Genomic DNA, 22,465 nt, shown 5'->3' on the forward strand with positions numbered 1-22,465 from the left:
ACATTCTTCTTCATACTGCATCCATATATGCTACTTTTAAACTTTCATGCGGAGAGGGAAATCACAACTAAGTCAATTGACCAAAAGCTTATTTATTAAAGTTATTAAGCAATGGCACAAACATTCAAGTCATTTCCAAAACATAAATTGCAAGATTCTCGGAGACATTTTAAGTGTCAAATAAAAATGAGCTGCATAATAGGATATCAAATTCGTCCTTCACTATGTGGTATGTTACTGAGGTTATGAAATTCTCTTCATTCTCTAGCGAGTGACTTTACAAACAATGCTACATATTAGCAGTAATGCTATTTTTTATAGCAACGCTTTTTCCCCCACACTTGACAAATTACGGTTGTCTGTTCGACATATTCCCACTTGAAGCCGAACCACCGCCAGACGATGGAAACCCTGCTGTTTTTATTGGGAATTAATTCCTTCTTCATTTGTTATCAGATCCGCACCATCTTTCTCTCGTACGGCTACGTTAGCAGCTAACGTTAGCCACGCCGCTACCTCTCTGCTAAGCGAGGGCATGTATGATGTGACAATTTGTGACGTATGTAAGAATGTGCGCCTGCTTGTCTGAGAAGGAGACTCGGGAAAGAGCGAGGAGAGCCTGAAGTGTACGCCCGCAGCTAAAAGTCCTGTGTGAGAACATATACTCAAATATTACGATATAGTTATTTTCTATATCGCACAGAGACAAACCCGCGATATATCGTATATATCGATATATCGCCCAGCTCTACTTTATTATGAAGCTGGCTGTGGCGCGTTGTCTCTGAGGTCAGTCCCTGTGTGGGGCGCGGTCTTTCTGGCGTCACTTCCTCTCCGAACTCAGTTTGTAAACAATCGATGAGTCCATACAAAGCTAAGAGCCGGAGATTCAAGAAATACACGGCGCACTTACCCGTGTAAAATAAATTCCGTGGAGGGAGATCTTAAACGATGGGTTAGTGTGGCTGAAACGGGACTTAGGTTAAATAATTATTTGTTTGAAGGGTTATCGGTGTTAGTGTAGATATAGCCTTAATTGTTTAGGGGGCCACAGTTTCATAAAGCTAAGGACTAGGAGGCCAGACTTTTACTTTTACTATTTGTCTTGAGTTGTGTCATTGTTACAGGAGCTCTCTAATGGTTTTAAGGACCTTCTGCAAAAACCTAGTCAAAATATCATCTCTATGACAACACTCGAGTGTTTGTAAGAATATGTGTTTAGCGAGTATCAAAAATGTGAGTGAAAAAGGAGTTTTACCTCCAAATTCTTACTTCAAAAACTTAAAATCATCAGCCCGGATCTTGGGCGCAGTTGGTTGTTCCAACAGGACAATGACCCCAAACACACATCAAAAGGAGTAAAGGAATGGCTAAATCAGGCCGGAATTAAGGTTTTGGAATGGCTTTCCCAAAGTCATGACTTAAACGTGTGGACAATGCTGAAGAAACAAGTCCATGCCAGAAAACCAACAAATTTAGCTGAACTGCACCAATTTTGTATGTATACTTTTGACCCAGCAGATTTGGTCACCTTTTCAGTAGACCCATAATAAATTCATAAAAGAACCAAACTTCATGAATGTTTTTTGTGACCAGCAAGTATGTGCTCCAATCACTCTATCACAAAATATAACAGTTGTAAAAATTATTGAAAACTCAAAACAAGACATTATGTTCTTTACAAGTGTGTGGAAACTTTTGATCGCGACTGTGCGTATGTAGCATGCTAAAATCCTTCACTGTTGCCATTTCTAATAAAAAAGTAGCATATAGTTCTAACTTACATCCGTCAGTAGACTCGATATGGAAGCGCTAAAAATTACAACATGGAAGACGGGGGTACCTTTTAGCTCATTTAAATCTAGGTGGTGACTAGGGCTGTGAATCTTTGGGTGTCCCAAGATTCGATTCAATATCGATTTTTGGGGTCACGATTCGATAATATATCGATTTTTTTCGATTCAAAACGATTCTGTATTCATTCAATACATAGGATTTCAGCAGGATCTACCCCAGTCTGTTGACATGCTAGCAGAGTAGTAGATTTTTTTTCTAAAAAGCTTTTGTAGTTGTGAAGGACAATGTTTTATCAACTGATTGCAATAATGTAAATTTGTTTTAACTATTAAACGAACCAAAAATATGACTTATTTTATCTTTGTGAAAACATTGGACACAGTATGTTGTCAAGCTTATGAGATGCGATGCAAGTGTAAGCCACTGTAACACTATTATTCTTTTTTTTTTTTATAAATGTCTAATGATAAAGTCAATGAGGGATTTTTAATCACTGCTGTGCTGAAATTATAACTAATATTGATACCGTTGTTGATAATATTCATTTTTGTTTCACTATTTTTGGTTTGTTCTGTGTCGTGTTTGTGTCTTCTCAATTGCTCTGTTTATTACAGTTTTGAGTGTTGCTGGGTCAGGTTTGGTTTTGGAATTGGATTGCCTTGTTATGGTATTGCTGTGTAGAAATGTTGGATTAATTAAAAAATAAATAAATAAATAAATAAATAAAATAAAATAAAAAAATAAAAATCGATTTAAGAAAAAATGAGAATCGATTCTGAATCGCACTACGTATTCGATTCGATTCGTATTTCGAATCGATTTTTCCACACCCCTAGTGGTGACCTTTTTTTGGGCCAGGAAGTGTATCATTATTCCCCCTGCAACTCTAACAACTTACCGTTTTCACTTTCACTCCATCTTTAGGTGTCTGCTTGGTAGTTAGATGGTAACCCAACATCTTATTGGCCAGTTCACCAACAACAGCAGGGCTAGAGGACAGGTAATATAAGTTTTATTGTAACTTTTCTCATAAAAAACCTGCTCACAAAAGAAGAATGCTAAGGAAAATCAAACACAAAAACAAAGTGTTACTCAATAGACAAATTGGGCATCAACGCAATACAGTGTGAGGACCACAACCATAGGCAGTCTATGCAACGGGTATTAACTAAAAAAAAACATCGAGTTTGAGAAAATTGAAACGCTCAATTTCCGTTGTCCAATTGTATTTTCTTAGACACACCATGTTTGTTTAGTGCCTGGAATGGACCGATTTGATTGGTTGAGTAGTATCACATCACAAAACTTAGATGGAACTTTGACTGGGTCTATACCAATTTAGCAGATCCGTACAGGCCTACCCCTACCTGGGGTTGTTGAGCCACCTCTCACTCCTGCTGCATCCACGCTATACACCCAAAATCAGAACCGTGTGATTATGGGACTCTATTCCTATGCTTGTGGACTGTTTCCATCACACAGATTGGTATGCATTAAAAGAGCCACTGACACTTCGGATAATTACACCTCCACTGCAGCACGGTGAAACGGGTTAGTGCATGTGCCTCACAATACCAAGGTCCTGAGTAGTCCTGGGTTCAATCCCGGGTTTGGAATCTTTGTGTGTGGAGTTTGCATGTTCTCCCCGTGACTGCGTGGGTTCCCTCCGGGTACTCCGGCTTCCTCCCACCGCCAAAAATATGCACCTGGGGATAGGTTGATTGGCAACACTAAATTGGCCCTAGTGTGTGAATGTGAGTGTGAATGTTGTCCGTCTATCTGTGTTGGCCGTGTGATTTGTCCAGGGTGTACCCCGCCTTCCTCCCGTATGCAGCTGAGATAGGCTTACTAGACACTTATTGTTGGTGAGTTTTAATGCTTGCTTAGCGGTTATTTTAGCAAACCTTCTTGATGATAGTGAGACTGCAGTATTTTTAACTTTTTTTTTATATGTAACCAATGCTCCATCTTTATTTTAGCCTGGTTTTATAGTTTGTATTCTCATTATTTTAACGAGTACATATTTCATTATGTGAGCAATGAGATATACCTAAATTTCCCCATGGGTATTATTAAAGGGGAACATTATCACTAGACCTATGTAAGCATCAATATATAACTTGATGGTTCAGAACAAAGACCATATTTTTTTTAACTGATTTCCGAATTCTAAATGGGTGAATTTTGGTGAATTAAAGGCCTTTCTGTTTATCGCTCTGGAGGGGATGACGTCAGAATGTGACGTCGCCGAGGTAATACAGCCGCCATTTTCATTTTCAACATGTTGCAAACATTGGGTCTCAGCTCTGTTATTTTCCATTTTTTCGACTATTTTTTGGAACCTTGGAGACATCAAGCCTCGTCGGTGTGTTGTCGGAGGCTGTAACAACACTAACAGGGAGGGATTCAAGTTGCACCACTGGCCCAAAGATGCGAAAGTGTCTGCCGCCAGACCCCCATTGAATGTAACGGAGTGTCTGCATATTTTACCGGCGATGACAGACATGGCACAGAGATGTATGGATAACCTGCAGATGCATTTGCAACAATAAAGTCAACAAAATCACAAAGGTGAGTTTTGTTGATGTTGACTGCCAGCTAATCGATGCTAACATGCTACGCTAATCGATGCTAACATGCTATTAACCGGCGGTGCTAGAGCAGACATGGCACAGATATGTATGGATAACCTGCAGATGCATTTGCAACTATATTACGTTTACTTCCACCCACATTTAATGCGAAAAAACACTTACCAATCGACGGATTTAAGTTGCTCCAGTGTCAAGAGATGCGAAAGTCCTGATCGTTTGGTCCGCACATTTTACCGGCGATGCTAACGCAGCTATTCGGCCATGCTATAGCTATGAATAGCGCCAATAGCTATTCGCTCAATAGCTTCAGTTTCTTCTTCAATACTTTCATACTCCAACTATCCGTTTCAATACATGCGTAATCTGTTGAATCGCTTAAGCTGCTGAAATCCGAGTCTGAATCCGAGCTAATGTCGCTAATCTTGCTGTGGTATCCGCCATTGTTTGTTTACATTGGCGGCACTGTATGACGTCACAGGGAAATGGATAGTCGCATCGTAAATAGCGAAAATCAAGCACTTTAAAGCTTTTTTAGGGATATTCCGGGACCAGTAAAATTTAGAAAAAAATTTCAAAAAATACAACAATTTTCCCCTTTAAAGTAGCTATCTATCCATCTATCTGTCTGTCTTTCCGGCTTGCCATCGGCATAAAATATGTACAGCATTCTCCTCCATGATAATGATAATGATAGCTAAGATAGTAAGAAAATCAGTTTGCCGTGATAATTAGTAGCTTAGAGGAAGGGCTTCACACTGTGTATGGAAACATTTATTTAGCTGCTACCTAAAGGACTAAAAATAAATAAAATGTCAGCCAAAGGGAATCTGTGTTTGTGATCCCCATTAAAAGCATTAATCGTCAATAGTGATCATGTACTTTTTCCCAAAAACTCTGCAAATACTGATTAGTGGACGTTCAATCGCCACATTCCTGGTGTTAAATAATGTGTTTTTAAAGCTGCGGTTGCGCCTCTTGGCCAGGACAGTCTTGCAAAAAGCAACTGTCAATGACTTTAATTTTCTTATTTTTAAAAAATCATATGAGTTTGCCTTTTTTAAAGTGAATTAAAGACACGCACAGGAGCAAATAATGTGTAGTACATCACTATGTATCATCTGAAAAGTGTTTATAACATGCATAAAATGTCAAGCTGAGCTCTCAATTGAGAATTTAATACATTTACTTTAATCTCAACATGGCACAAATATATCACTGCTCCTGCAAAAAATGCTGCAGTAAAACGCGAAAAAAAAGCTGGCATTTCTTTTTAGCCCAGATAAATCTGACTTTGCATTTTTGTCTCGAGGGCAACCTCACTCGAATGGAAAAAAAAACATAAAAATAACGTATTCATAAAGGGGCGTACTCACTCCTTAGTAAGGTGCACTCCGCCTTTGAGGCCACTGTCAAACACACCCTTGCCTCTCCCACCGGCCAGAATCTGAGCTTTCAGCACGATCTCTTTGGCATCTGAGAAAACAAGAGAGGGATAAGGATAATGCATACAAGGACAGCACGTTTATGAAACAAGTTCAGCACCTATGAGTCCACCCTTGAGTGTGCTACTCATCTAATTCAGGGAGGAAAAGAAGAGGAGACTACAACTGGAATATGTGGTACTAGTGTGGGGCAGAAAATACTCATAAACCTAGAAGACAAACCTGTCTATATGCATACGGCTCACATACAGTCGGGGTCGAAAGTTTACATACACTTGTCTTGAGTTTCCAATAATTTCTACAATTCTTATTTGTTTGTGATAGTGATTGGAACACATACTTGTTTTTCACAAAAAAACATGTGACAAAAAACAAGCTCGTTTTGCATCGCCATGGACTGAGAGGCTACCATGCAAGAAGGAAGTCCTTGCTCCAGAGGCGACCCCTAAAGACTGGTCTAAAGTTTGCTGCTGATCACATGGACAAAGATAAGACCTTCTGGAGGAAAATGTTGTAGTCGGAGGAGACAAAACTTTAGGCGTTTGCCCAAAATACCCAGCAATATGTTTGGAGGAGAAAAGTTGAGGCCTTTTTTATCTCAAGAACACCAACCTACCGTCAAGCATGGTGGTGGTAGTATTATGCTCTTGGACCTGTTTTGCTTCCAATGAAACTGGTGCTTTACAGAGAGTAAATTAGACAATGGAAATTGAGGATTACCTCCATTTTTTGCCAACCCTCTTGGATTTTCCGGGAGACTCCCGAATTTCAGCGCCTCTCCCGAAAACCTTCCGGGACATATTTTCTCACGAAATTCTCACGAAATTCAGGCGGAGCTGGAGGCCACGCCTCCTCCAGCTCCATGCGGACCCGAGTGACGTGTCGACAGCCTTTTTTCACATCCGCTTTCCCACAATATAAACACAGTGCCTGCCCAAAAATGTTATAACTGTAGAATGATCGAGGGCGAGTTCTTGGTTTCTTATGTGGGTTTATTGTTAGGCAGTCTCATTAACGTCCTCCCAGCGCGGCAACAACACACAACAACAGCAGTCATGTTTTCGTCTAGCGTAAAGCAGTTCGTCTGCCATAAAAAGCAATGTTGTGACACTCTTAAACAGGACAGTACTGCCATCTACTGTGCATGCATACAGTATTTGACAATAATATCTACGGCTTTTAGAGCAGTGGTTCTCAACCTTTTTTCAGAGATGTACCACCTGTGAACATTTTTTTTAAATTCAAGTACCGCCCAATCAGAGCAAAGCATTTTTGGTTGAAAAAAAAAGATAAAGAAGTAAAATACAGAACTATGTCATCAGTTTCTGATTCATTAAACTGTATAACAGTGCAAAATATTGCTTATTTGTAGTGGTCTTTCTTGAACTATTTGGAAAAAAAGATATAACTATAACCAAAAACTTTTTGAGAAATAAACAAGTGATTCAATTATAAATAAAGATTTCTACACATACTGCGATGAGTTGGTGACTTGTCCAGGGTGTACATCGACTTCTGCCCGATTGTAGCTGAGATAGGCACCAGCGCCCCCCGCGACCCCAAAAGGAATAAGCGGTAGGAAATGGATGGATGGATAGCTGTAAATATACTCCTTCCCTCTTAACCACGCCCCCAATAACACCCCTGCCCCCAACCACGCCCCCCACACCCCACCTCCCAAAATCGGAGGTCTTAAAGGGGAACATTATCACCAGACCTATGTAAGCGTCAATATATACCTTGATGGTGCAGAAAAAAGACCATATATATTTTTTGGAACCGATTTCCGAACTCTAAATAGGTGAATTTTGGCGAATTTAACGCCTTTCTTTTTATCGCTTTTTGCGATGACCTCAGAACGTGACGTCTCTGAGGTAATACAGCCGCCATTTTCATTTCCAACACATTACAAACACCGGGTCTCAGCTCCGTTATTTTCTGTTTTTTCGACTATTTTTTGGAACTTTGGAGACATCATGCCTTGTCGGTGTGTTGTCGGAGGGTGTGACAACACTAACAGGGAGGGATTCAAGTTGCACCACTGGCCCGAAGATGCGAAAGTTTCTGTCGCCAGACCCCCATTGAATGTACCAAAGTGTCTCCACATTTTACTGGCGATGACAGACATGGCACAGAGATGTATGGATAACCTGCCGATGCATTTGTAACGATAAATTCAACGAAATCACAAAGGTGAGTTTTGTTGATGTTGACTTGTGTGCTAATCAGACATATTTGGTTGCGGCGTGACTGCCAGCTAATCGATGCTAACATGCTAAGCTAATCGTTGCTAACATGCTATTTACCGGCGGTCCTAAAGCAGACATGGCACAGAGATGTATGGATAACCCGAATATGTATTTGCAATTATATTACGTTTCCGTCCACCCACATTTAATGCAAAAAAAACACTTACCAATCGACTGATTTAAGTTGCTCCAATGTCACAAGATGCGAAAGTCCTGATCGTTTGGTCCGCACATTTTACCAGCGATGCTAACGCAGCTATTCGGCCATGCTATGGCTATGAATAGCGTCAATAGGTATTCGCTCAATAGCTTCAGTTTCTTCTTCAATACTTTCATACTCCAACCATCTGTTTCAATAAATGCGTAATCTGTTGAATCGCTTAAACCGCTGAAATCCGAGTCTGAATCCGAGTTAATGTCGCTATATCTTGCTGTGGTATCTGCCATTGTTTGTTTACATTGGCAGTACTGTATGATGTCACAGGGAAATGGATAGTCGCATCGCAAATAGCGAAAATCAAGCACTTTAAAGCTTTTTTTAGGGTTATTATTGGGGGACCAGTAAAATTTTGAAAAAAACTTAAAAAAATACAACAAGCCACTGGGAACTGATTTTTTTGTTTTTAACCCTTTTGAAATTGTGATAATGTTCCCCTTTAATGTTTTAGAATGGCCTTCCCAAAGTCCTGACTTAAACACCATTTAGAACATGTGGACAATGCTGAAGAAACAAGTCCATGTCAGAAAAAAACAAATTTAGCCGAACTCCACCAATTTTGTCAAGAAGAGTGGTTAAAAATTCAACCAGAAGCTAGCCAAAAGAGTGTGGATGGCTACTAAAAGTGCCGTATTGCAGTTAATTTTGCTAAGGGACATGTAACTTAATATTAACATTGCTGTATGTATATTTTTGACCCAACAGATTTGGTCACATTTTCAGTAGACCCATAACAAATTCATAAAAGAACCAAACTTGATGAAAGTTTTTTGTGACCAACAATAACTATCACAAAAACATAAGTATTGTAGAAATTACTGTGAACTCAAGACAGTCTTGACATTATGTTCTTTACAATTTTTGACCACGACTGTACTCATACATAGAAGTTTTTAAAACTTGACCTTGGTGTACATGTGAAATCACACACTCTCTCCTTTGCTGTCATTTTCACCCTACAAGAGCTAAAATTCACAATTCCACCCAGCCGTCTCTTCTACTTCTGCAATGCAATACTACCAGTCAAATACAAATCGGTGTCCTTGATGAAATATGGTTTAAGGGAAGGATATTTAAGTGGAGAAGTTCAGCCGTTGACAGGTTGTTCCCGTCAGGTGGGACATGGACATGTTGGTTATATGCCACGGCGAGATGGACACCTTGACCCTCGAGGCAGGAAACAAGCTCAAATGCCAGTAAAGGAAAGACAGATTCTGAGGATCGAGTCACAAAGGCAGGCCTAAAACTGCATTGCAACCATTGCAAGAAAAAGAAGCGGAGAAAATAGTCTCTGACAGTGTGGCAGGGATTAAACTAACATTGCACTAGTGAGACCCATTCTTAGTGGAGAGTCGAGAGCTGCTGGGGAGAAGAAAAAAAAAAAAAAGAAAAAAGAATGGAGGAATAAAGGTCTGCCTATACGCAAAAGTGGTTAAAGAGGAGTCATAAATGAATGAATATGTTAATAAAAACCGCTACTTGGCGAAATTAAAAAGAGTTCAAAGCTAGATGAAATAAAGTGCCTTGCGGGCATGAGCTGCAGAGAGGGATGACACAGAAGAAATAACTTAAGAAAAAAGAAATTTAAGAATGATCTACCTCGAGTTTGGAAATGCAACGCTTGATAATGAAGCAAGAGGTGTATTGTGAAATAAAAAGGGATGCAATGGGGAAAGTCAAGATGTATCAAAAAACATGTATCTTGTGCAGAACAATTAATAGGGTTGTGATAAGGCAGGTGTTAAACTTCCTTATCATGCAGCACATGAGACAATATACAGCAGGTTGAGGGAGCAATGATGCGGTTAAAAATCAACATAAAACCATACAGATAACAGGAAAAAAAACTATTTTTGAATATTAGAAAATGCATTATTGTCCGTGATACACGTGAAAGATTACAACATACATATGTACCACCAGTATCACTTAAAATTAAAAGGAAAGCATGATTGTCTATCTATCAATCAATCATTTAATCAATGTTTATTTATACAGCCCTAAGTCACGAGTGTCTAGACATCCTCTGCTCAGATCCCACATCAGGTCAAGGAAAAACTCAACCCAATGGGACAATGAGAAACCTTGGAAAGGACCGCGGATGAACCTACTGTGAAGCATGGGGGTGGAAACATCATGCTTTGGGGCTGTTTTTTCTGCTAAGGGGACAGGACGATTGATCCGTGTTAAGGAAAGAATGAAAGGGGCCATGTATCGTGAGATTTTGAGCCAAAACCTCCTTCCATCAGTGCGAGCTTTGAATGGTTGACCAAATACTTCTTTTCCACCATAATTTACAAATAAATTATTTAAAATTCCTACAATGTGAATTTCTTGATTTTTTTTTCACATTCTGTCTCTCACAGTTGAAGTGTACCTATGGTGAAAATTACAGACCTCTGTCATCATTTTAAGTGAGAGAACTTGCACAATCGGTGGCTGACTAAATACTTTTTTGCCCCACTGTATATTATGGCATTCATCAATGGGTTGTATTGAGTTGTTGAGAGCAATAACAAACTGTCAACTGTCACACCATCCTACCTGAGAGTACAACACTTTGCAAGCGCGCGCACACACCCGCACCCACACACACACAAACAAGCACACTAACAGCCCAGCCTCCTGCATCACTTTTTCACAGTTATAATACACACACAGTAACTCTCCAGATCACACACAACATCAGTGTGGCTATAACAACATGAGATGTGAAAGAAAGTAGTTAGCTGCAACCCTGTGTGGAAAACACACCTACGTAAACCTAGAATGAAAAATGCAATTGATGTTTTCCCCAGCAATTAGAGCATTACTTTCCACTTTCAGGGACAGTCACAACTAGAATTTCTACAAGGTCATTTGTATTATATTTGCATACATCATTAAATTAAGAACAGTTTGCTGCTAATCTTTTGCATGATAAAAAAATGCACAGAATTCCTAACAAAATAGACAAATATATATATTTTTTAAATTTTAGAACATTAGCTTTCCAGCGTCTGTAGAGGTGTGTCAAGATTAAACGTGTGCTCATACAACACTTACCTTGATCTCTGTATCAAGGTACGATACTGCTGTTGCTGATATTATGCTTCAAACACCTTTAAATATATTGTCAAATGGACTGAAAAAGTACTGTTTGAAAGTTTGACGACCACAGAACTTTCCTCCAGAAGGTCTTATATTTGACCGTGTGATGTGAGATGAAACAAAAATGGAGCTGTTTGGCCACAAAACCCAGCAATATGTTTGGAAGGGAAAAAGTGAGGCTTTTAATCCCAGGAAAACCATGCCTACCGTCAAGCATGGTGGTGGTGGTTTTATGCTCTGGGCCTGTTTTGCTGCCAATGGAACTGGTACTTTAAAGAGAGTAAACGGGACAATGAAAAAGGAGGATTACCTTCAAATTCTTCAGGACAACCAATAATCATCAGCCCGGAGTTCGGGTCTTGGGCGCAGTTGGGTGTTCTAACAGGACAATGACTCAAACACACGTCAAAACTGGTAAAGAAAGGCCGAAATTAAGGTTTTAAAATGGCCTTCCCAAAGTCCTGACGTGTGGACAATGCTGAAGAAACAAGTCCATGTAAGAAAACCAACAAATTTAGCTGAACTGCACCAAATTGGTCAAAAGAAGTGGTCAAAAATTCAACCAGAAGCTTGTGGATGACTACCAAAAGCGCCTTATTGCAGTGAAACCTGCCAAGGGACATGTAACCATATATACCAGGGGTGTCGAACTCAAATACAGAGTGGGCCAAAGTTTTAAAACCAAACAAAGCCGTGGGCCAAGGTTGAACAAATTAACACGTTTTGCATTGAATATTGAAGAAGCAAGGCTTATATAACTTTATAGTGACATGCAAAATCAAGTTTCAAATAATAATAATTAAAAAATATCAATGGCATATCAAATAAAATAAAAAAAAATTAAAAAAATTGAATGCCTCTTTTCGGCGGCGGGGTTTGGTGGTAACGGGGGTGTATATTGTAGCGTCCCGGAAGAGTTAGTGACGCAAGTGGTTCTGGGAATTTGTTCTGTTGTGTTTCGGTGTGGATGTTCTGTCAAATTGTTTGTCATTCTTGTTTGGTGTGGGTCCACAGTGTGGCGCATATTTGTAACAGTGTTAAAGTTCTTTATACGGCCACCCTCAGTGGGACCTGTATGGCTGTTGACCAAGTATGCATTGCATTCACTTGTTTGTCTGTATAAGTTGCATATACTATGTGACTGGGCCAGCACGCTGTTTGTATGGCGACAGATTGTATAGAACACCAAAGGCAGTGTTTTTAGGGCCCACCCCCAATACTGTTGTCCGGGGGGAAATCGGGAGAAATTCGGGCGGGGCACTGAACTTCGGGAGTCTCCCGGAAAAATCGGGAGGGTTGACGAGTATGAGTATTAGCGGTGAATGTGGCGTTAAAAAGGCGGGCCAGCTCTAATGTTAATTTGATATTGCCTCAAGGGCCAAATGAAAGTACACGGCGGGCCAAATTTGGCCCGCGGGCCAGAGTTTGACACCCATGATACATACCATATAAATATACTTTTGACCCAGTAGATTTGGTCACATTTTCAGTAGACCCACAATAAATTCATAAAAGAACCAAACTTCATGAATGTTTTTTGTGACCAACAAGTATGTGCTACAATCACTCTATCACAAAAAAAAAGTTGTAGAAATTATTGGAAACTCAAGACAGTCATGACATTATGTTCTTTACAAGTGTATGTCAACTTTTGACCACGACTGTATGTATCTATCAGTTTTACGAAGTGCATGCTGACAACGGAAAAAGTGTGCAAAGCCCTAGCACATCTATTAAATTATTAAAGATGTCTTAATGTTGTGCAGTGTTCATTATCCCGCTGGCACCAGCTGGACCAGTAAATGTTAAAGATTGTGTTAAATGTTTAAACCCCCTCCGAGATTAAATCATTTAAGCCAGACAGTAAAACTGATGTTATCATTTTCAGCACAGTTTTCCATTTTTTTTTTTTACAATTCTGCGAGACTGTAAAAAGGTCAGCGAGAATATGGCCTCACATCCTAGGTGAGGCATAAGGTAGAAAAATAAAATGCCTCTATCCGGCCTGACGTATGACATTTAAAAAATCTAACAATAAACATGGTTCTATATTCCACCCAAAATGTTTACAAATTACAATTTAATTGAAATTTACTGGAGCTAGATAAAACCCAAAGACGGTATAGCTCGGTTGGTAGAGTGGCCGTGCCAGCAACTTGAGGGTTCCAGGTTCGATCCCAACTTCTGCCATCCTAGCCGTTGTGTCCTTGGGCAAGACACGTTAGCCACCTGCTCCCAGTGCCACCCACACTGGTTTAAATGTAACTTAGCTATTGGGTTTCACTATGTAAAGTGCTTTGAATCACTAGAGAAAAGCGCTATATAAATATAATTCAATTCACTTCACCACTGAGACATGATTGCATCGAGGCACACATCTGGGGAAGTGGGATGGGAAAACATGATGCTGCTTTGACGGGCCCAATTGGATTACTCATCTTCATTATCCCTAAACAACAGTTCAAAACCCACCAGAGCTGGACGGATGCCTGAATTGGGTGATTTGGAAAGAGAAGTCTTAGTCAGGGAGGTGTTCAAGAACCCGATGATCACGCTGACAGATTTGTCGCGTTCCTCTGAGGAGAAATGTGTGCCCCAATATCACGCTAAAGTCCCGGTGTTATTGATTGTATCCATCCATCCATGGATTTTCTACCGCTTATTCCCTTTGGGGTCGAGGGGGCGCTGGTGCCTATCTCAGCTACAATCGGGCGGAAGGCAGGGTACACCCTGGACAAGTCTCCACCGCATCGCAGGGCCAACACAGATAGACAGACAACATTCACACTCACATTCACACTCTAGGGCCAATTTTTGTGTTGCCAATGAACCTATCCCCACGTGCATGTCTTTGGAGGTGGGAGGAAGACGGAGTACCCGGAGGGGAACCCACGCAGTCACGGGGAGAACATGCAAACTCCACACAGAAAGATCCCGAGCCCGGGATTGAACCCAGGACTACTCAGGACCTTTGTATTGTGAGGCAGGCGCACTAACCCCTGTATCACCGAGCTGCCCTATTGATTGTATATGGTCTGTATTTACAGTTCAGGCCAAAAGCTTGGACATACCTTCTTATTCAATGTGGAGTAAAGCTATGGAACAAACTGGAGTTTCAACACAAGCAATGCCAAACTATTAATAGATTTAAACTACTATACAAACATTGGGTCTGGTTAAAAAAAAAGAAATAATTGTCTTTGTTAGAATAATTATGCATATATTATCACACTAACTTTAGTATGCTTAAAGTCTGTTGCTTTAGTTATTAGCTATTGTGCTCGAGTTAGACTTTCTCTAACCTATGCAAGGACAAAACTTCTTGTCTGAGAGGTGGCCTCAGCCACAGATGTTATCTTTGTTTTAGCCCGCTAACAGCCAAGGACTTCAAGGACCTCAACAAAGATAAGATGACAACACGCAGACAAAGCGGGGACAAGGCGAAATCACAAAACCCCCAGCCCATTCCGTCACGTACTGTGCGTCCTGGACCTGCTTTGCATAATATGTGACCACTCCTTTTAGAGGCAGCCTCAGTGATGTTGACTATGGAACTCTGAATAAAAAGGACGCGGGAGATGAACTATAGAGCGTAGGGCGATACTGCGACTAAGTGTGCAGCGCCATGCGTTCTCCTCATGAGCTAAATTGAACTCTGTCTCTGCATGATTCCTTGCTTCTTGTCTGATTAAGAGATGTCATCAATGTTTGAACCTGACAATCTTGAATTTGACCTGCTGTTGTACTCTGTCTCAAAGTGTTAACATGAGGTCAATGTTTACTTACCATTGTTGCTATGTTGTCTATTACCATTGTTGGTATATTCATTCATCCTACATTGTTGATAAAAAAAATATTGTTACGGTGTAATATTGGGATGGCGTGGCGCCGTTGGGAGAGTGGCTGTGCCAGCAACCTGAGTGTTCCTGGTTCGATCCCCACCTAGTACCAACTTCGTCACGTCCGTTGTGTCCATGAGCAAGACACTTCACCCTTGCTCCCGATGGGTCGTGATTAGAGCCTTGCTTTGCACCTCCCGCCATCAGTGTGTGAATGTGTGTTTGAATGGGTGAATGTGGAAATAGTGTCAAAGCACTTTGAGTACCTTGAAGGTAGAAAAGCGCTATACAAGTATAACCCATTTACCATTTATTTAATAATTATTGTTACCTGTGGTAATGCCATGATGATACAACATTTGTATTATAATCCTTGAACAAAGTAACTCAATGGAATAATTACTGAATGGTTAACTAGTGGTGGGATTAAATAAATTATGTTCTTCCCACTCCCTTTCAGGCAAAACTGGACCATCAGGCATTAAATACTGTACATTACCTTTTGCACTATATTATTATGTGTTGTCAACTTTGTCCTTTTTTATGTCATTGCCTGAAATAAATGAAAATGAAATTGAATGATTGCGTTTTCTTTATTTTCATGACTATTTACATTGTAAATTGTCACTGAAATAACTGAAAACATGTTTTATATTCTAGTTTCTTCAAAATAGCCACCCTTTTGCTCTGATTACTGCCATGTATTGATTAACGTGGACCCCGACTTAAACAAGTTGAAAAACTTATTCGGGTGTCAACATTTAGTAGTCAATTGTACGGAATATGTTCTGTACTGTGCAATCTACTAATAAAAGTTTCAATCAATCAATCAATGCTTTGCACACTTTGGGCATTCTCTCGATGAGCTTCAAGAGGTAGTCTCCTGTAATGGTTTTTACTTCACAGGTGTCGTAGTTTTGATGCCTTCAGTGACCATCAACAAGGTAAATAGTCAAAAAAATAAAGAAAACGCATTGTGTCCAAACTTTTGGCCTTTACTAAATATAACGCTTTACTATACCTGCACGATACCCAAAGCGCGTTACATTAAAATGTACAGTATGTCACATTCACTCATTCACACACACATTTACACACTAATGGCGAAGATGCCATTCAAAGTTGTTGACAAGGTTGCAAGGCGCGAACCACGACCCATCAGGAGCAATGTGGCTGAGGTGTCCAAGAACACAACAGCCGTGAATAGGGTGGCAGGGGTTGGGTTTGAACCAGGAACTCTCAAGTGGCCACATGACCATCTGAGCCACCACACCCACAACGTACATGATATACATGTATGCTTATTCTTTATTATCACATAATTATGAATTATTGCCAATTAGATATGCAAATATGCAAGCATCCACTCTATATAAAGTCCTATAAAGTGCTCATTATGCTTTCATGTATCCCTTTAGTGAGGCCATCTCCGTGCCGTGTCACAAATGGGAGCACATAGATACTTCATTAGCTACTACTTGATATATTCTCATTGCAACACAAGACCAACTGTCTTTCACCCTTACATCGAATGGTATCCAAAAGCGGCCCTATCTCCTGAGATATGTGGAGGTTCATTTTCAAAATACAATTTAAAAACAAGTTTAGTAGTGTCATGAAGCCACTTGATGAGATTAACTAAAACGCAACATGAATTGCTCCTGATAGAGGGATAGTTTTCCAATATTTATAATAAAAGTTAATTGCGGGATGAATAGCTAATCCACCAGTAACAGTTACAAGAACTGTGATGGCATTAAGAGTGATAACTGATTACCGTAATTTTCGGATTATAAATCACAGTTTTTTTATTAGTTTGGCCGGGGGTGCGACATATACTACGGAGCGAATTATGTGTGAAGTTATCAACACATTAACGTAAAATATTAAATAATATTATTTATTTCATTCGCGGAAGAAACCAAGAAAATGTCAGCAATTGTCACATACACATCAGCAAGCGTCACACACATGTAAACCAATAAGAATTCAGCAAATGTATGTATGTATATCCATCCATCCATCCATTTCCTACCGCTTATTCCCTTTTGGGGTCACGGGGGGCGCTGGCGCCTATCTCAGCTACAATCGGGCGGAAGGCGGGGTACACCCTGGACAAGTCGCCAGCTCATTGCAGAGCCAACACAGATAGACAGACAACATTCACACTCACATTCACACACTAGGGCCAATTTAGTGTTGCCAATCAACCTATCCCCAGGTGCATGTCTTTGGAAGTGGGAGGAAGCCGGAGTACCCGGAGGGAACCCACGCATTCACGGGGAGAACATGCAAACTCCACACAGAAAGATCCCGAGCCTGTATGTATATATATATATATATATATATATATATATATATATATATATATATATATATATATATATATATATATATATATATATATATATATATACACATACATACACACACACACAATGGGGCAAAAAAGTATTTAGTCAGCCACCGGTTTTGTAAGTTCTCCCACTTAAAATGATGACAGAGGTCTGTAATTTTCATCATAGGTACACTTCAAATGTGAGAGACAGAATGTGAAAATCCAGGAATTCACATTGTAGGAATTTTAAAGAATTTATTTGGAAATTATGGTGGAAAATAAGTATTTGGTCAACCATTCAAAGCTCTCACTGATGGAAAGAAGTTTTGGCTCAAAATCTCACGATACATGGCCCCATTCATTCTTTCCTTAACACGGATCAATCGTCCTGTCCCCTTAGCAGGAAAACAGCCCCAAAGCATGATGTTTCCACCCTCATGCTTCACAGTAGGTGTGGTGTTCTTGGGATGCAACTCAGTATTCTTCTTCCTCCAAACACGACGAGTTGAGTTTATACCAAAAAGTTATATTTTGGTTTCATCTGACCATATAACATTCTCCCAATCCTCTGCTGTATCATCCATGTATCCATTTCTGTCAACAAATCTTTGTTGACAGAAATGATGAAATGTAATATTTATTCAAAACATTTTTACAAGATTAGAAACCATTAGTAAATCAGAGGCAACTCAGAAGGTAAGCTAACTACTGGAAATTACTGGCTTTTATTGGCCAAAGGTATAGATGTGTTTGTCCAACTTAAAATAAACGGCAGGCCGTCTTCTTTTAATAGATTTTTTACAATCTTTGGCAAGCTAGGTAATGTTTGCTGTGGTCTGGAACGACACGGCACACAAACAATCTGAAATGCAGTCAATATTACATACAGATAATGTATCATGAGGGATGCAAAACTCAATTATATACAAAGAGAATAAAAGTAAAGGTAATTAAATTAACTCAAATATACCTAAAAAAACGAGGCATAATGATGCAATTTGTAAATACAAACAGCCTAAATAGCATGCTAGCATTGATTAGCTTGCAGTCATGCACTGACCAAATAGGCCTGATTAGCACTCCAGTAAGTCAATAACATCAACAAAGTGCACCTTTGTGCATTCATGCACAGCATAAAACCTTTGGTGGACAAAATAAGACAAAGGAGGGGAAGATTTTACATGTAAACAAACTGTTGCGTCACAGTCCACACTATGGCGAGTTCAAGAACCGCTGAATTTACTACGACAAAACATTGCTCACCAAATACTCTTTATCAGTGAAGCATACACACAAACATATTAAACAGTGGACTTTCGAACAATTGGGAAGGTTTGTGTCATGTTTGTCCTCAAACATAAAAACATACTATAACAAAACATTTATTCCCCCCCCCATCTTTTTCCATTTTTAATCATTTTTAAAAAATGCTCCAGGGACTAAAGAGCTTACATGCGGCTCGAGAGCAGCGGGTTGCTGACCCCCGATCTAGATGAATGTGAATATTGACAGGCATGTTTATGAACATTTTGTTTCTGAACACAACCTCAAAATTGTGCAGGAATACAAAAAGGTTGGCTCAATGAGAGAACGCCGAAATATAATCCAACACATACTGTACATATTACAACGTAACCTATATTCCTCCAAGGTACCTTGGCAACCAGTAACCTCCATGTTCACTTCAGCTAGAACATTAGTATCATCCTAATTCAATAGAGGGGGGGATGTGTGTCTGTGTGAAGTAATTCCATGTCTCACCCTCAACATGAATAGGTTAGGGTGCGTAATGAGGAGGTGGAAACACTAAGCTGCTTACGAAAATCATCTCTGTGAGAGACAGGCGGATTTACCCTGCAAAGCCTATTTACAGCTGTTAGGACAATTTAGAAATTCAGGGCTTTTTCTTACCAAAATGAGAGACTTAAGAGCCAGCTAATTTATGCTACGACATCATACCTTTAGAAAAACCAGAGAAGTGTGTCTGGGCAGGCAAGCAGTCTCCATAAGCTCTAGTAATATTGGAGTTAGGAGAATTTTTATTGACCATCAAAAAGCAGTCCTAAATACACAAATTATTTACCGTATTTCCTTGAATTGCCGCCGGGGCGCTAATTAATTCAAAACTTCTTCTCACTCCAGCGCTTACCAAAGACATGCGGTAAAGGCAAGCATGCGCTAATTATTTCAAAACGTCTTCTCACTCCGGCACTTACCAAAGGCATGCGGTATATTTAGGCCTGCGCTTAAAAATTGGAGTGTGATGTAAAGATACCATCGTGTATTCAATATTGTCCACGCTTGTCTCCATCCAAACACATTAGTGCGCTCTTAAACGCACGTCGGTAAGCAAGGTAAAATTGAGTTAAACCAAGCGTTTGAATAGCATAATAAACAGTATCAAACGCCTTTTAAAAAGTCAAAAAGAAGAGAAGCACAACATTGTCTTTTGTACAGTGCAACAATATCATGTGTCAACTTTGTTGCAGCGGCGATTTTACTGGGGGTTTTTTCTAAATTGTGACTGATCATTTTTGAAAATATCATTGGAATAATAATAATAATAATAATACAGGGTTAGATTTTATATAGCACTTTCTATTTCGCTGGGGATGGTCTCCTGCTGGCCCCACTATGGACTGGACTTTGACAATTATGTTAGATCCACTTTGGTCTGGACTCTCCCTATTATGTTAGAGCAGAGGTCGGGAACCTTTTTGGCTGAGAGAGCTAAAAAGCCAAATATTTTAAAATGTATTTCCGTAAGAGCCATATAATATTTTTTTTTAACACTGAACACAACTAAACGCATGCATTTATAAGTAAGACCAACACTTCTAGAGTATAATAAGTGTCTTATTATTTGTAATAACATTGTTATTCTGAAGCTAACTGTGGAGGGGGCGTGGCCTGCAGCGAACTGGGGTGTGCCAGGACCGGCCTCGAAATCAGCGAGAGCTGCGTAGATGGCCCACCTGAGCCTTGTTATCTAATCTGTTATAAGCAGCAGCCAGGGGGAGAGATGGGGTTGGGGCTGGAGCCAGAGCGCGAGCGAGAACGAAAGAGAAAAATACAATTGCTGAAAAGCAACTGAGAGACTTATTGAAAAATAAAACAATAGTGTAACCCTGAAACGGGCTCTCATGTCGGTGCTTGGTGACCTGAAGAACCCCCAGGAGGACAAGCCTCATACTAACCAATGATAAATAAATAACTTCTTAACGCAACTTCTTGAACATGTGTGGTAGTAAACGGATGGATGGACTAAAAATGCATGAGAATGTTTTATGTTTTGAACATTATTTTTTACACTTATTACAAGTGGAATTATTCATTACTTATCATGTTAAGCAATGTCAGCTCAGATTTATCCGAGAGCCAGATGCAGTCGTCAAAAGAGCCACATCTGGCTCGCGAGCCATAGGTTCCCTACTCCTGTGTTAGAGCTACTATGGACTGGACTTTCACAATTTTATGTTAGACCCACTCGACATCCATTGCACCGGTGTCCCCTAGAGAGGGGGGAACACCCAGATTTGCGGTCCTCTCCAAGGTTTCTCATAGTCATTCTAATCGACATCCCACTGGGTTGTGAGTTTTTCCTTGCCCTTATGTGGGCGCTGATCCGCGGATGTCGTTGTGGCTTGTGCATCCCTTTGAGACACTTGTGATGTAGGGCTGTATAAATAAACATTCATTGATTCTATAATTAGATACTAGAAGTGCTCACCACCTGGTGGTGGTAAGCAACTTTTGTAGCCACAGCTGCCCTGGGGTAGTTTGACGTAATCGAGGCTACGAATTTGCGCCTCCAAACCCCACCTATCATTCATTCACCAGTGTGAGCGGCACCGGGGGCAAGGGTGAAGTGTCTTGCCCAAGGACACAACGGCAGCGATTTGGATGTCAAGAGGCGGGGAGCGTACATACAACCCTCAGGTTTCTGGCACGGCCGCTCTACCCACTACGCCATGCCACCTTTAGATAGTCCTGAGTCTCTTGTTCACTAACAAGAGACTCTGGAATATTTAACAATATACTGAAACATCTGATATTGGTTAAGATTACTGGCTCACAACCTTTTAATAAACAGGTAGAACAATGGTGGATTTTTGAACATTGGAGATGTCTTTGGTTTTGATTTAAGACTCTGCTATAAAATCAGCTACTGATTTAAAAAAAAAAAAAAAAGGTTCCTTTAACTGGGAACTGCCCTTTTTTTTTTTTTAAATGTTGTCTATCAATCACAATCCTTATACAATAACATATTTTTCCTTTTTTATACATTAAAAATAATAAATACATGCGATCTAAAGTCCACTAACAATGGAGCCTATGGGAGACGACTATTCTGCCTAAAACCCTTCAAAAAAAAAAACATCCAAACACCTCCATTATATTTTTATATACATGATGTAAGCATATATAGGCACATATATAATAACATGAAATCGTTATGAATTCTGCTAATTTTAAGAAAATCAAGAGCAAGAATTATACTCCATGCAGACTTCATGAGAGTCAACAGACGTGACAAAACATCACTTATTGTACAATGTCTGCTGCCATTAGGATGCCGACAGATAAAATCTTGCTATGTTCCTTTTTAGATCAAATATTACTGACAATATTCGTGTAGAGAATGGGGGTGGAACCAAGCATAATTGTGTGTGTTTCTAGCCATTTCAAGGTCTAAATTGCTTGTTAAAGAGAACCAACTTGTTGGAATGCGTGCCCAGTCTCGACTATCAAAGTGAGAGGCATAATTTATGATAGATATATACTGTATATCAGTGATGTAGGGTGAGGTTCATGGCTGGTGAGGCACTGACTTCATCACAGTCAGATTTATAAACATATGAACCCTAAAGAGTATCTTATTCACCATTTGATTGGCAG

General features: G+C 39.9%; 1 protein-coding gene across 3 annotated transcripts in view; it reads right to left on the bottom strand.

Annotated features, from left to right (window-relative positions):
• The window catches only part of suclg2 (succinate-CoA ligase GDP-forming subunit beta), a 225,093-nt gene that overhangs the window by 142,300 nt on the left and 60,328 nt on the right, over positions 1 to 22,465 (bottom strand). For all 3 annotated transcript variants that reach the window (XM_061874945.1, XM_061874947.1, XM_061874946.1), the window contains exons 3-4: positions 5,765 to 5,864; positions 2,696 to 2,786 (exon numbers count right to left, since the gene is read on the bottom strand). In XM_061874945.1, the coding sequence (XP_061730929.1) occupies positions 2,696 to 2,786; positions 5,765 to 5,864 (191 nt within the window). The remainder of the gene's footprint in view (positions 1 to 2,695; positions 2,787 to 5,764; positions 5,865 to 22,465) is intronic.

The sequence above is a fragment of the Nerophis ophidion genome, linkage group LG16, assembly GCF_033978795.1.
Source record: "Nerophis ophidion isolate RoL-2023_Sa linkage group LG16, RoL_Noph_v1.0, whole genome shotgun sequence".
Classification (NCBI taxonomy): Eukaryota; Metazoa; Chordata; class Actinopteri; order Syngnathiformes; family Syngnathidae; genus Nerophis; species Nerophis ophidion.